The following is a 16,364-nucleotide window of genomic DNA, read 5'->3' as shown; positions in this document are numbered from 1 at the left end:
TCCAGATTCAACAGGAAACTGGACAGGTTTGTGTCAAGGACAAGAAATGCGCTTGCCCAGGGGTCAGATGCTCTGACGGTTTCCTGGGATCAGTACAATCTGATCTATGCCTTCCCCCCGAGCCCGCGGCTATCGCGGTTCCTGGGATGGGTCAAGAGGGAGTCGAAGTCGGTCCTTTTAGTGGCCTCAGCTTGGCCCAGGCGACCATGGGTTGCAGAAATCATGAAGTTGGCAGTGGGCAGGCCATGGACCCTCCCTCTCCGGCCAGATCTGCTCTCACAGGGTCCAATCTACCATCCTGCTTTACACAGTCTGAATTTGACGGTCTGGCTGCTGAGACCCACATTCTGAGAGACCGTGGCCTTTCGGGGCCAGTCCTTTCCACTCTGGTCAATGCCAGAAAGCCGGCCTCCAGACGTATCTATTACAAGATCTGGAGGGCATATGTTTCCTGGTGTGAACTCAGGAGATGGCATCCTAGAAAGTATGTCATTAGCAGAATCTTGGCCTTTCTCCAGTCAGGCCTAGAAATGAATTTGGCCATAAGCACCATCAAGGTGCAGATTTCGGCCCTGTCGGTATTTTTTCAAAGACCTCTTGCATCACATTCCCTAGTACGGGCTTTTATCCAAGGAGCTATGCGGATAAAACCGCCAGTTAAACCTCCGGTATGCCCATGGGATCTGAATTTGGTTCTCTCGGCCTTAGAGGCCCAACCATTTGAACCTTTGCAGCTGGCTTCTTTAGCTCTCTTGACTAAAAAGCTGGTCTTCTTAGTAGCCATATCCACGGCTAGAAGAGTATCAGAATTGGCAGCTCTTTCCTGTAAAGAGCCCTATTTAATTATCCATAAGGACCGGGTGGTTATGCGTCCCAACGGGTCCTTTCTACGTAAGGTGGTTTCGGGTTTCCATCTGAATCAGGATATAATCCTACCATCCTTTTTCCAAATCCTCAGTCCATAGAGGAAGAGTCTTCACACACTTTAGATGTGGTTAGAGCAATCAGTCTTTATCTTCAGGCAACTACTCAGATAAGAAAGACTGACTGTTTATTTATTCTGCCAGAAGGCCCTAGAAGGGGTCAGGCAGCGTCAAAGTCCACTCTCTCAAGGTGGATCAGACAGGTTATTTCTCAGGCCTATAGCTTAAAGGGGAAGATTCCTCCTTTTCAGGTTTTCACTCTACTAGGGCTGTCAGTGCTTCTTGGGCAGTGCATCACCAGGCCTCCCTGGCTCAGATCTGTAAGGCTGCGACTTGGTCATCAGTCCACACATTCACAAGATTCTATCAGGTGGATGTCAGAGGGCAAGAGGATATCGCCTTCGGGCGCAGTGTACTGCAGGCTGCAGTTTAGGTCCTCAGGTCCCTGGCGGTCTATGTTTACGATCTGTGTCTCCCTCCCCTCAACCGGAGCATTGCTATGGGACATCCCACTATGTAATGAAGCTCCTGTGTCCCGTGATGTATGATCAAGAAAATGGGATTTTTATATACAGCTTACCTGTAAAATCCTTTTCTTGAGAGTACATCACGGGACACAGGGCTCCTGCCCCTCTTGGGTTTTACGTGGTTTCTTATTGCTTTGCTACAAAACTGAGGTGCCTCCCAAATGGGAGGGGTTATATAGGGGAGGAATTCTCTTTAATTAGGGTCAACCAGTGTCCAATCACCAGAGGTGCCTATATAACCCACTATGTAATGAAGCTCCTGTGTCCCGTGATGTACTCTCAAGAAAAGGATTTTACAGGTAAGCTGTATATAAAAATCCCATTATTTACAGTCCCGCTCAACACAATTGCCCCAGATTTCTCACCAATAATTGTGGCGGACTTCTCCTTCCTCCGATCCGATTCGGATAAACTTTTGGATGGTCCTCTACTGCGGCCGCAGGAGGCCTTGACATAGCCCACTTTCTTTGAAGCAGGCCCGGTAGTAGTGGTGACAGTGGACGACGTGGTGTCCATGACGTCCGGAGTAGTTCCTCCGGTAACAGCAGTAACAGCATCTCCCTCTGGGACACTGGCAGCAGCAATGTACAGGTTGTAGGCCTCACCACAGGAGTGTAGATAATGGACTCCTCAGTGGCAACGCCCATGGCCCTAGGCGACACGATGGGTTGTTCCACCATGAACAGGTATTCTCCACACCGGAGGCAACGAACAAATGGCCGGGGACTTGCGACTAGTCCCTCACACTTTCTGCAGAGCATTCCAAGGGCCTCAACGTCTCCCAATGTATACAGGACAAAACGCCCCTGCGGTAACAGGCGAATATCCATCAGCACAGTCCCAGGCAGTCTCACACTCATGGGATTTCCCACCGAAGGCATCCTGGGTCCCAAGATGGACGATGTCCCTGGCACTCGGAACATTTTCACTTTTTTTTTTCTTCCGCAGCAGAACACAACTTCCTCTCCCTCCTATGACACACTCACGCCTCGTGCAGGGAAAAGAAACAGGCAAGACTCCTCCCACTTTTTCCTCTGGTCAAGCAACTCGCAGGCTTTTTTCCAATTCCACCCACAGTTTTCACGCCAACAGTGGATGTCAATCACTCTTTGCAGAAATGCCGCAGTTCAAAAATGATAACCCTCTACCATATAAATACAATTCTCTTTCTTTGCAAGGGGTAACGGCACTGACCCCCGAAGGAGTTGCTGGTTTTATTGGGCCTACCATTACCTTCTTGACCTCGCCTCCGTCTAGGGGTTCCCATGGTAGATGGCCCAAAGAAATGCAGAAACTGACACTGGATCCTCTTTTGGGTTATTTATTTAGAAGATAACACAGTTTCTTAATGAAGGGTAGTGGGTTAGGAAGGAAGTTCAGGTACTTTTGGAACTGCAGAAATAGAAAGTCTCTTATAGAAGAAATCCAGAGAATAAACGTTTCACAGCTGGATTCTCACAACCTACGGATAGACCTCCTCTCACTAGGCCTAGCAGCCAACAGGGTGTTAAGTAAAGCAAAGTCTCTGCCACAGACTTGGATGTAGAACACTTGAAAAGCAAAAGTCTCTGCCACAGACTTAGATGTAACTGAGGGACGTAGACAAATTTAAAGAACTATAATACGGTACCAGTATCTCTCAGCCGGTCCGGCGATACCGTATGAATATGGATCCACAAAGTCTTCAACTGGGCCTCCAGGCTCCTTCTGAGGAACCAGCTTTGAGTATGGCCTTCTCCCGAAGAGTCCTCCCCTGGATGCTTCTCCAGTTGCTGGGCCTCTCCCTAGATGAGACGGCACCAGACCACCTTTGAATCATTATGGCCTCATATCCATTCAGGCCTGTCCCTGCAGTTGCTTAGCCTTGGGCTATGCAGCCCGAGGCTCGGAATTGCATGGATCTGCACCCCATGCCAGGAGGGCCAAGGGGGCTGGTCAGGAGGACCAGGACCAAACAGACAGAAAATCTCTTCTGGACCAGAACCCCGAAGCACGTGATCGCAGTACCTTAAATACCACCTCCCAGAATTCACAGCAGGAAAACTCTCCCACTGGACTGGTTCCGAGACAAGGGTGGCACCCAATACACCCAACTAGACTGTGTTCTACCACTTGCTGGCGGTGACAGCGACACGTGCAGCCAAGGAGAACTCAGTGCAATCCAGCTAGACTGGTACTGAAACCATAATTTAACAAAATTAGCCCTAAAACCCAACTCTGGTTTTAGGAATATTAATTTTCAAAAACATATAGCATGTGCTCGTCAGGAGCAGGCCCTACAACTATATTTCAGGAAAGGATAACTGTAGCCGCTTCTACAGGCAAAATGCTAAACTCCTCTAGAAGCCAATGTACATGGACCCTAATTGTGGATTTTCTATTTTTTGAAAATCTGTTTTGTGACTACAGATCAAGTAAAATCTACACTAATTTGTTTTATTATAATACATAAGTAATAAAAAAAAGTACGTGCATTTAGAGTATCGCTGTAAGTTAATAGGAATTTTTATAAATATTTTTTTGGTTAGACAATCCTGAGCACGGCATGAAAGTCTTCATGTTACAGTCCACTGACAATACATTATAATTTAGTCAATTTTGTCTCATTACCTACTTGGGGTTATTTTTCCCTTAGCTCTAAGAAACAAGAATATAAACAGCTGTGAGGAACGTGGTTAATCGTTACTATGATTCTAGTGACGGTGCTCTACCAATTATAAAATATCTGTGAATTTACATAGAAATACCCTAATCAGGAATCCATTGGACTTACACTTATTCTGTTCATTCTGTTTATTTTATTTTTTAAAGCAAATTTATTTTATTCAAACTTTTAAAATAATTTTGTTTATTATTATGCATAAACATATCTTCATTTTTTGCATAAAAGCAAATAATGGTAAATGGATCTATTACTCTTATTACGCTTAATACCTTAATAATTACACAGACTTTTGCTCTGTCTGTATTTCACATATTATTTTTAAAGTTAAATGTATAATTTATAATGTTATTTTTCTTTTATTATGTATACTTTCATATTTATTTTTATATTTTTTTGTTCAGGATCTTTAGGGCTTTTGGCCCTTCAAACAGTTTCGGATACACGCGGCCAAAAAAAAAAAGCTATATTATTATACTTAGGTTATTGATGCAATAGGGAGGGAGAAAGTTACACAGCACCTATTTCTCTGGTCAAACGTTTTTATTGAGTAGGTAGTGGTACATAAAAAGGAACGTGAGAATTGTCGTACAACAGATATGTACAAACCAAGGAACCTGCTCATCCTCGTATGGGTTGAGTGTAAGCATGAGTCTTAGTAGAATGACCAGCTAGGTATAATTACGGCAATTACCACACTTACGAAACCCGCTTAGCACTGCAGTACTAAGGAGACAGCATTTTTCCGAACACAAGAAGAGATGAGTCAAAGTTGGTGTTCATAGCTTGTCTGGTTTAATTCTGGGCGGGTCTACAATTTATATGCGCTATTATTAGCCAATCATTGCATAGAACATGGGTGTGGTTAATACAGAGGTGTACCTTGCATATCATTAATTATGTCATCTGCTTTCATGAGTCACAGTCATGAGTCCTGTGGCCCAGACATATTGAAACACAAGTTCTTTATTTAGACAATACAGAATAAAACTGCTTATGCAAGCTAATACCGTATATACTCGAGTATAAGCCGAGATTTTCAGCCTCTTTTTTGAGGCTGAAAGTGCCCCCCTCGGCTTATACTCGAGTCATCGCCGTCTGCCTGCCCGATCAGCGTGTCGAGCAGACAGACGGCGGCCATTCTACTATTCAAAAGCCGCGCCTCCGTCTGTGATAGGCGGAACACTCAATTTCCCAGCAGTCAGTGGTCCGCCTATCACGGACATCCGCTCATCCTCATACTACGGACGAGGATGAGAGGATGTCCGTGAGAGGCGGAACAGAGACTGCTGGGAAATTGAGTGTTCCGCCTATCACAGACGGAGGCGTGGCTTTTGAACAGTGGAATGGCCGCCGAGGCGCCGACGAAGAGCGGCGATCCTGGCATGGCAGAAGGACGGAGGCTCGGCTCGGGACGGAGGCTCGGCTCGGGACGGGACGGAGGCTCGGCTCGGGACGGGACGGAGGCTCGGGACACAGGTAGGCTGAACACACAAGGCTGCACGGACACACACACAGGCATGGATGGACACACACACAGGCATGGATGGACACACACACAGGCATGGATGGACACACACACAGGCATGGATGGACACACACACAGGGATGGATGGACACACACACAGGGATGGATGGACACACACACAGGGATGGACGGACACACAGGGATGGACGGACACACAGGGATGGACAGGCATGTCTCACCCTCGGCTTATACACGAGTCAATAAGTTTCCCAGTTTTTTTGGGGTAAATTGGGGGCCTCGGCTTATATTTGGGTCGGCCTATACTCGAGTATATATGGTATGTAAATAATAGAACCAAATATCAGTTTGTGGGTTAAGAAGAGAGACGATGTCTCATTTAGGAGATTCGGATTAGTAAAGATGTAATTTGGAAGAGAGGAGAAAAGAAGAAAAGAAGGGGAAGAGTGAAAAGAGAAAGAGGGGAAGAAAGGGGGTGAGCATATCTGGCTTTGTTTAGCGCTACGTAGACGGTGTGTATAAACTGTAGAGCGTTCACACCCCAAGGGACAGAGAGAGGAAAGGTATAGAACAATTACAGGTGGGTGAAAAATTCCCATCACGGGAGTGCAGCTCTGTTTCAGGACATGGTTCGAGAATTAAAGCGGAAGTCCGCCGGGAGTCCGCCGTTTTTTGTTTTTTTTAAAAGCCAGCAGCTACAAATACTGCAGCTGCTGACTTTTAAAATAATGACACTTACCCGCCCAGCACGCCCGCGATGTCGGCACCCGAAGCGGATCTCTCGATAGTCTCTCGGGTGCTGCCGCCGCCATCTTGGGTATGGGAATCAGGAAGTGGAGCCTTGCGGCTTCAGTTCCCGGTTCCCTACTGCGCATGCGCGAGTCGCGCTGCGCAATAAGGATGGTCCCAGCTGTCTCTGGGATCCGTGTGTTTCCCAGCAGGCAGCGGGGGACCTTCAGAAAGGGGCATAGATTCTGCGGAAAGGGGCGTACCTTCTGCAGAATCTACGCCGGAAGTGGGTCCAGATACCTGTACTGTACAGGTACCTGCACCCCCCTCCCCCCTGAAAGGTGCCAATTGTGGCGCCGGAGGGGGGGAGGGTTCCAATGAGCGAAAGCTCCACTTTAGGGTGGACCTCTGCTTTAAACATCGAATTTCAGGTACCATGACAGTAATAAGGATTCATCAAAGTCAGGGAGTAAGCAGTGTTTGACCCAAGGTTGCCAGACCTTTTTAGAATTTCCAGATCTTGTCACTTTCAATGGCGGTCATTTTAGCATTTATAAGGGCTTTATTCATTCTATGCTTAGCTTCAGCCATGACCAAAGTCTGGGAACTCCATGCCTTGGATGCCGGATATTATGTTGGGACCCACACTCAGAGCTAATTTCCCACCTGGACCACATCAGTAGGGTGTCATGAAGAGGTTTCAGGCCACGCACATTGTGTTCATACAGCAAGCAGTTAACACATGAAATATAGTCATATGGTTGCATCTGATCCAGCCAGTCTATAACTGGGTCCCAGCTCTCCGGTGTAGCCTGAAGTAACTGCCGATATGATCAGTCTACAATGTGTAATAGTACTCACTGTCCTGCTACCTCTTATAAGGACTTGGTGTTGGTTATGATCTTCTGAGATTTCAGATCTTGATTACTGCTCAATGAGTGTGGTCAGATCTGCGATGCTGTGTGTCAAACAGGCAATTCAGTGCAGGTGGTTATCTTGTGTGAATGCTGTAGACATGCAATTCCCCTGTTGGACCATATTTCCATAGGCAGGGAAAGGTAGGGAGAGACAATCCAAGCAATCCAGCCTGGCATCAGCAGCGGAGTCAGCTACAGACCATCCAATTGCCAGTCAGTCCCATGATTGGGGACTCCCGTGGGTTCCTCTGCGTGGTTAGGCATGCGGCGCATCAGGGGGTGGGGGGGTCCATTCCTGTGTCTCGTCTGTCTACATATGTTTTGTTCCTCACCGGAACTTCATCAGGACTCCTCACAATCCTGCCCTCGGCCCCCTCTTCATATAACCCCCCACTTCTTTATATTCCTGTCCTCTGACCCCCCTTTTATATCACCCCTGGCTTCCTCCCCATCCAGTACAGCCGTGGTATAGTCCGCTCCCCTCAACACAAACTATCTCCTGCGCTCAGGCCCTTAGTCCATATGTAGGTGGTGTGGCCAACCCTTTGGATAAAGTGTGGAAGGTCAAAGGTCTTGCTGCCCTCCTCAGAACAATGAGCGTCCTTAGAGCTGAAACATATAGAAAACAGGGAGGGCACACCGACCTTGTGCATTACCAAAGATAACATTTATTTGACTAGTAAAAACTGTTTTTACTTGTCAAATAAATTTTATCTTTGGTAATGCACAAGGTTGGTGCACCCTCCCTATTTTTCTATATAGTCCTCTCCCCTGTCTTACCTTACACAGGGTTGGTCTAGAGCTGACGTCAGGAGGTAGGACAGTTATGAATGGAGCACAGGAGCTCCACAACTTTTTCTGTTAATCAGCTTGTGATTGGTTTCTAGGAACGCCTAGCAACCAATCACTTGCTGGTAAACTTTGCAGCACTGCCCTCGTCCAGAACAATTGTGCCACACGATGTCGATAGCATCGTGTGGGGATGTCAGCGGTGGTGACGGCTGAGAGGGAGAGGCGGCTCCTAAATGGCAGGATCGTGGCAGGCCGGGCAGAAGAGTGCATCGGTTCTGTACGAGGCCCATAATCTGCCATTTAGTGATGCCCCGCCATAGATTGTGGACTCTATACTCTTTTACACAGACTAAATAATATACACCAATTTGGGTTATTTTTGCCAAAGAAATGCAGTAAAATACATTTTTTAAGATTATTTATTTGCAAATTTTCAAACAGAGACTAAGAAAAAACAGATTTTTTCTAAATTTTTGGTACTTTTTTATTTATATAGCAAAAAATTTAAAAATAAAAATGCAGAGGTGATCAAATGCCACCAAAAGAAAGCTTTATTTGTGTGAAAAAAAGTGATAACAATTTAATTTTTGTACAGCAGGGGGTCTCTAAACTACGGCCCTCCAGTTGTTTAGGAACTACAATTTCCATCATGCCTAGTCATGTCTGTGAATGTCAGAGTTTTACAATGCCTCATGGGATGTGTAGTTCCGCAACACCTGGAGGGCCGTAGTTTGTTGCATGACCGCACAATTTCCAGCTAGAGCAGTGCCGAATAGCAAAAAAATGCTCTGGTCATGAGGGAAGTAAAATCTCCCAGAGGTAAAGTGGTTCTGTTGTGTACTGACAATACGAAGAATTTTTGACATGTTTTGTTAGCTCCCCACTTGTCTTCAGCTAAAAGGAAGAAATGGCTGCACTCTAAGAGTCCTTTATTAATCATGGGCAGCACAGTGGTGTAGTGGGCAGCACTCTCACCTAGCAGTAAGAAGGTCGCTGGTTCAAATCCCAACCACGACACTACCTCCCTGGAGTTTGCATGTTCTCCCTGTGCCTGTGTGGGTTTCCTCTGGGTACTCCAGTTTCCTCCCACAATCCAAAGACATGCAGGTAGGTTAATTGGCTTCCGGCTTCTGTCCAAAATTGGCCCTAGTATATGAATGGGGACCTTGGATTGTGGGCTCCTTGAGGATAGGGACCGATGAGGGTGTAGCAATGTACAGGGAAAGGGACAATTGTAGACACTCACTCAGGTTGAACTGGATGGACTGGTGTCTTTATTCAACCTAACTATGAAACTATTAATCATGTTTCACACAGTATCATGTAGTTAATCAGAATTATAGGGGTAAGTGTTCTATAGTACCAAGGTAAGAACTGGGAGGGCTAATCAAGTTCTGGGCTCTGCCGGCATTGGCCCTTGACATCTCCTGCATTACCATCTGGAGTCTGTTTGTCAGTCAACTTACTGTGGTCCTTTGGAGATTATTTGTACGGCGAACTTTATCTCATATGTTTGTGAGTAGTTTTTTATCTTATTTTTAATAAAAAGACATTTAAGGATAATGCATAAGACTGGTGTGTCCTCTTTTTCTTCTTTACCTTTTGACTATCCCTATTCTTGAGGGCAGCAAGGCCTAAGGTACCTTCCACCAAGAATTTTAGTCCACCTGATACTCACTTGTGCGCAGAAGTATTTGTGTTTCTGGTTAAAGTTTGCAGGAGGAGTTCTCCTCTGTTTGCCTATGAGGCTGCAGCCTCCCTGACCCTCTGTCTGGTCAGTGCTGATAGGCCCTGTGCTGATCACATGCACCCTCCCAAAAAAAAGCAAAAAAAAAACCTCTAGCAATACAAACAACAAACTGAGCATGTGCAGAGTGACTCCAAAGGCTCTGTCTTATCAGGAAATGGATTTGGGACAGTCTTTTTATACACTGCAGAGGATTAACTCCTTAGGCTCCACATTGAGTATAATGCCGCGTAGACACGACTGGACTTTCCGGCAGAAAAGGTCCGACGGTCTTCCCAATGGAGTTCCGACGGTGTTCCAACCGAACAAACTTGCCCACACATGAACGGACCAAAGTCTGTTCATTTTTAACGTGATAAAGTACGACGGGACTAGAAAAGGAAGTTCAATAGCCAGTAGCCAATAGCTGCCCTTGCATCGTATTTGGCCCGTCGGACCAGCATACAGACGAACAGTTTTCCCGACAGAAATTGATTCCATCGGACAGATTGAAACATGTTCCATTTCTAGGTCTGTCTGAACCTTTTAAGAAAAAAGTCTGATGAAGCCCACACATGATCGTAATATCCGATGGAATTATTTTTTTCTGCCGGCATGTCCAGTCATTTGTACGCGGCATTACAAGCATGCTTTACTGCATATACAGACTGATTTTACTGTTATAGGTTTCGTTTACATTGGGCACACATGCAGCGACTGACCATTCTATCAAATACCCCCCCCCCCCCCCACACACACACACACACACACACACACACACACACACACACACACACACACACACACACACACACACACACACACACACACACACACACACACACACACACACACACACATATATATATATATATATAAATAAAAATCCCATGTACATAAGAATTCACAGCCTTTGCTCAATACTTTGTTGAAGAAACTTTGGTACCAATTACAGCCTAAAACCTTTTTTGAGTATGATGCTACAAGCTTGACGCACCTATTTTTTAGCAATTGCTCCCATTTTTCTTTTCAGACCCCTTGGGTTCCTTCAGGTTGGATGGGGAGTGTCAGTGCACAGCCATTTTCAGATCTCTCCAGAGATGTTCAATCGGTTTCAAGTCTGGGCCTTGGCTGGGCCACTCAAGGACATTCACATAGTTTTCCCAAAGTCAATCCTTTGTTATCTTGGCTGTGTGCTTAGGGTCGTTGTCCTGTTGGAAGATGAACCTTCACCCCAGTCTGAGGTCCAGAGGGCTTTGGAGAAGGTTTTCATCAAGGATGTCTCTGTACATTGCTGCATTCTTCTTTCCCTCAATCCTTTATCATGGTCTGAGAATCCTTCAGGTGCCTTTTGGAAAACTCCAGGTGGGCTGTCATGTGCCTTTTACCGAGGAGTGGCTTCTGTCTGGCCACTCTATCATACAGGCCTGATTGGTGGAGTGCTGCAGAGATGGTTGTTCTTCTGGAAGGTTCTTCTCTCTCTCTGAGCTCTGTCGGGGTGACCATCTGGTTCTTGGTCACCTCCCTGTCTAAGGCCCTTCTCCCCCAGTTGCTCAGTTTTGCCGGACGGCCCGCTCTAGGAAGAGTCCTGGTGGTTCCAAACTTCTTCCATTTACGGATGATGGAGGCCACTATGCTCACTGGGTCCTTCAGTGCTGCAGAAATTTTTCTGTACCCTTCACCAGATCTCGATACAATCCTGTCTTGGAGGTCTATAGACAATTCATTGGACTTCATGGCTTGGTTTGTGCTCTGACATGCACTGTTAACTGTGGGACCTTATATAGGCAGATGTGTGCCTTTCCAAATCACGTCTAATCAACTGCATTTACCACAGGTGGACTCCAAACATCTCAAAGATTATCAGTGGAAACAGGATGCAGCTCAATTTTGAGGGCCATGGCAAAAGCTGTGAATACTTATGTACATGTGATTATTTTGTTTTCTATTTTTAATAAATTTGCAAGAATTGCAAACAAACTTACTTCATGTTGTCATTATGGGGTATCATATAAAAAATTAATAAAGCGCTACCATGAACCTTAATATAGCACAGTGATCCAATAAATAATCTGATCCAATAAAGGATGTGATCCAATGATACCCAAATGTTCAGGTGTGTAGTCTCTGATGATGTTCACATGTGGTGGATTGCTTTCTATCCTTCATAGATTGATATTGATAAAACAAAAAAAAAGGACATACCTCATTGCGCAAATAAATAAACTAAAAACGACATGTGGATAATAAAACACAGTTGCACACACACATACCCCGCAAAAAGATCGCATTTAAGAAGGTCAGTTACATATATTCAGAGACAATCCCCTCACTTGGTTGTTCCTGCTCACACAGCACTGGGGTTACTGGCTCCTCCTACACATTACATCACTGGCACGTGACTTTTTCACTCGTGGACTTGTGCTAGGAGGGGAGATTTGGGGGGCTGGTGCTATAAAAGTAGTATTGTAGTGGTGAAATATTTTTTGTGGGGGTGGGGATTTGTGCTAGTTGGGATTATTGGGGTTATTTGTGTTATGAGGGGAAATTTTTGGGGTGGATTTGTGCTAGGTGGGGGGATTGGGGAGGAGACTTTGTACTGAAAGGGGGGGATTTAGAGTAAGAGTGGGGGAGATGTTTTGTGCTTGGAGGGGAAATTTGAAGGGTAGAGTATTTGTGCTAGAAGGGGGAAATTATTTTTGGGGAGGGGGATTTGTACTGTGGGCATGTGGGGAGAGAGAGGATTTGAGCTGAGTGGAATATGAGATTTGTGGTTGGAGGGTGGATATCAGCAGGGGGTGGACTTGTACTGGGAGGAGGGGAAATTTATGCTTAGGGACATGCAGATTTTTGCTTGGCCTTTTTTTTTTTTTTTGGGGGGGGGGTATTCACTGACACATAATGCTCATACATCTTGGGGGGGGATGCAATTTTGCATGTTTGCCCTGGGCTCTAGATGACCTTGTCTCGGCACTGATTACACTCCTTGAGTAACTTCAGACAAGGCAAGGACAGAGTTTCAAATGCTTTACTGATAAACGTTCATTCCAGATAACATTAATAACAGTCTTTTCCTAACATCCCTAGTCCCTAACTCAGGCTTGTTAGCTGCCCCAGCATACCTGCATGGGACAGAGTCCATTATGGCAGAAATCCAACATTGGTGTCTTTGGTTGTTTTGTAGCTTTCAGTGGCCCTGTACTCTGTAGAGGCTCTTTATCCATAGGCACTCTGGTTTCAGCAGAAGACTGTGTGGGCAGACCCTGGTAATTGCAAAATGTCAGATAACATGCACACCTACTCATTCTTTTATTCTTCTGACAATTTTTTTTTATACAGTACAAGACCAGTGCGTCTGACCCAAGAAAGCTCACCAAGAAAGAACTGGGTAAACATATTAACACTAACCCTCCTGGCTGGGCAGCATAAAACTCAACCTGCTTACATGCTCCTCTAGTACTGTGTGTGCACAGTTCTACATATAATAGTACTCATCTTGTGACATGATAATGCCATTCTATGTAGCATTCCACTGTGAGCCCAAGCATGATAATACACCCATCAGAGGTATGTCTATGACAGCCTCAGCTCAGAGGAAGTGAATGAATAATGCTGGGCGTCATTCAGCCTAGAAAATGACTGGCCACCAATGGAGGAGTATGTAGAGGGTGGCACTGGAGTATGGAGACAGTGTGTAGTGTTTTTTTTAATTTAAATTTTGCTAGACATGTGGTGGGAAACGTCCGAGAAGTAGGTAAAGCCCTAAAGGTGAATTTGGGCTTTAAGTTCTATTTATCTTGTGATCTGCAGGTGATGGTCAAGAAGAATCAAACAGCGGTCACAGAATTTTTCCTTTTGGGTTTTGGAGACCTTCAAGAGCTCAAAGTCCTAATCTTTGTCCTCCTTCTGGTCATTTACATCATGGCTCTAACAGGAAACACCGTTGTGGTCATCTTGGTTATTGTCAGCAAGAACCTTCATTCTCCCATGTACGTCTTTCTGAGCCAGCTGTCCTTGTCCGAGATCCTCTTCACCGGCAATATTCAGCCCAATATGTTATGGTTGATACTTGTAGGTGGTGGAAAAATATCCATAACCAGATGTTTTTTTAATTTCTCACTGCTAGCTGTATGTGGAATCACTCAATGTCTGCTTTTATTCTCCATGTCCCTCGACCGATATGTGGCCATTTGTAAGCCATTACATTATACCATCATTATGACATCTAGACTTCAACTTCAGATTGTCGCTTTATGTTGGTCAATGGGAGTTATGCTGTCACTTGTACTGTATGCTTTGTTGTGTAGGTTAGAATTCTGCGGTCCACATACCATCAATCATTTCTTCTGTGATGTCGCTCCTGTTTTAGAACTTTCATGTTCTGATATTTCTTCTGTTGAACTGCTCACTTCCATGGTGTCAACCCCATTCCTTGTCTGTCCATTTGTGTTCATTGTTGGCACTTATCTTTTTATCTTTCACACCGCCCTAAAGATCCCATCGTCCATCAGGAGACAGAGGGCCTTCTCCACCTGCAGCTCCCACCTCACCGTAGTTTGCCTTTACTTTGGAAGTTTGGCATCTGTATATATTTTTTCATCAAAAAGCAGTTCCTCCAATTCAAACAAGTACCTGTCTTTGGTATATATTTTGGTGACTCCAATTTTCAACCCTCTGATCTACAGCTTGAGGAACCAGGATATTAGAGGGGCCATTACAAAATATCTTCACATTTTGGGTGCAAGGTAAATAAATTAGAGCATTTTCAAACTAATTTCTTTAGCAAATGGCCATCTATAGAGAGCCTATCCAAGTCAATTGGAAACTGATACCAGTGGGTGACTCAGTAAACTCTCTGACAAGTTTTTATATCTTCACTTTTATATTAATGTTCCTTGCTATGCTCTAAACCATTGGGCTCCAAACTGCGGCACTTTGCTTGTCTTTATCCGGCTCTTGAGGCATTATTCCTGCCACTGATACCAACAATGGGGCATACCTCCTGCCACTGACACCAACAATGGAGCACTTTGCCTTCCTCTGACACCAGCAATGGGGCATAATTCCTTCCACTGACACCAGCAATGGGGCACTATTCTACCACTGACACCAACTATTTCTCTCCCTAATACAAAATGATCAGGCATTTTTTACTCCCCGTGGGCACAGTCCGGCCCCACTAAAGTCTGAAGGACAGTAAACTGGCTCTTTCTTTAGAAAGTTTGGAGACCCCTGCTCTAAACTAAACAAAACGGAATAAAGCTGCTGTACAAGACACTTATGGTATCGAAAATAGTATAAGTGCAAAAATGCTGGACTACCTATATCATATCTATAACAATACTACTAATATAGTTTTATAATCAGTTTAAAAAACAGAATAGAGTGCAATATAATACATAAAAAAACATACAATCTCAGATTAAAAAAAGTGACCTTATTCCTTTAACCACTTCCCATCTGGCACTTTGTTGGTTGGGGAGGGTGATATTTCAGTCACCTCTGCAGCTTTTGCCTATAGGGATCTTTAGATCCCGTACTTTGGCGCTGTTCCACAGGTGGACGCAGTTCTAAAAGGTGACATGTTTGGTATCTATTTATACAACGTAACATCATCTTTTATGTTCTCCTAAAAAAAATTATTTTGTGTTTCTGTTAATTAAAATTCATTAAAGTGTATTTTTCCCAAATAAAATTGCATTTGAAAATTCGTTGTGCAAATACCATGTGACATAAAAATATGCAACACCCACCATTTTATTCCCTAGGGCCTCTGCCTAAAAAATATATATAATGTTTGGAAGTTCTAAGTAGTTTTCTATGAAAAAAAATGTTTTATACATTTAGGAGTTGAATGTCAGAATTGGCCTGAACTGGAAGTGGTTAAAGTGGAGTTCCGCCTAATTTATTTTTATTTTTTTAAAGTCAGCAGCTACAAATACTGCAGCTGCTGACTTTTAAAATAAGGACACTTGCCTGTCCAGGGGGCCCGCAATGTCGTCACCGGAAGCCGACCCGTCCCTCGGCTCCCGGGTGGAGGCACCACCATCTTCGGTAAGGGAGTACTCGCGCTGCACAATCCCACTGGTCCCTGTTGTCTTCTGGGACCTGTGTGTCTCCCAGAAGACAGCAGGGGGGACGGAGAAAGCGCCGGAAGTGGCGTAGATACCCGCAGGTGGTTCGGCTATCTATGTCTGGAAGTGGGAGCAAGTGGGAGCCTTGAATCCTGCTTCCTGATTGTCCCCATTTATGGCGAATTATGGTTTCCAACCTTCCATGTTGCCTGACTCATTTGTTCTGCAGAGTATTCCTGCGTTAGAGGAGCCTCTCTGTGGTCTTCGTTCCACTTGGGCCCAAGTACAGGAGACTTTGCGACATGCTAATGATAGGTACAGACTCCATGCTGACCGCAGACGCCTGCCTGTGCCTACCATGTTGGGGACAGGGTCTGGCTGTCATCTCACAACCTCCAACTTCGTGTTCCCTCCCTGAAGTTCACACCTCGGTTTATTGGGCCTTTTTTTCTGTATTCTTTGCAGGATTAACCCAGTGGCTTATGCATTAGACCTTTCTTTGTATTTCAAATGTATTTCGTCTCCTTA

The 16,364-nt window shown here is 45.0% G+C and overlaps 1 protein-coding gene across 1 annotated transcript; it reads left to right on the top strand.

The window, feature by feature from the left end:
- Window positions 1-4,149: 4,149 nt before the first annotated feature.
- LOC143963849 (olfactory receptor 2AP1-like) lies at window positions 4,150-15,171 on the top strand. The gene is made up of 2 exons (XM_077473586.1): window positions 4,150-4,349; window positions 13,573-15,171. Exons 1-2 carry the CDS (start codon window positions 4,347-4,349, stop codon window positions 14,509-14,511), a joined length of 942 nt encoding a protein of 313 aa, XP_077329712.1. The 5' UTR covers window positions 4,150-4,346; the 3' UTR covers window positions 14,512-15,171.
- Window positions 15,172-16,364: the final 1,193 nt, after the last annotated feature.

The sequence above is a fragment of the Lithobates pipiens genome, unplaced genomic scaffold (assembly GCF_037356315.1).
Source record: "Lithobates pipiens isolate NorthernLeopardFrog02 unplaced genomic scaffold, aLitPip1_a1.2 Scaffold_8, whole genome shotgun sequence".
Lineage (NCBI taxonomy): Eukaryota > Metazoa > Chordata > Amphibia > Anura > Ranidae > Lithobates > Lithobates pipiens.
This window is presented reverse-complemented; position numbering and strand designations above follow the sequence as displayed.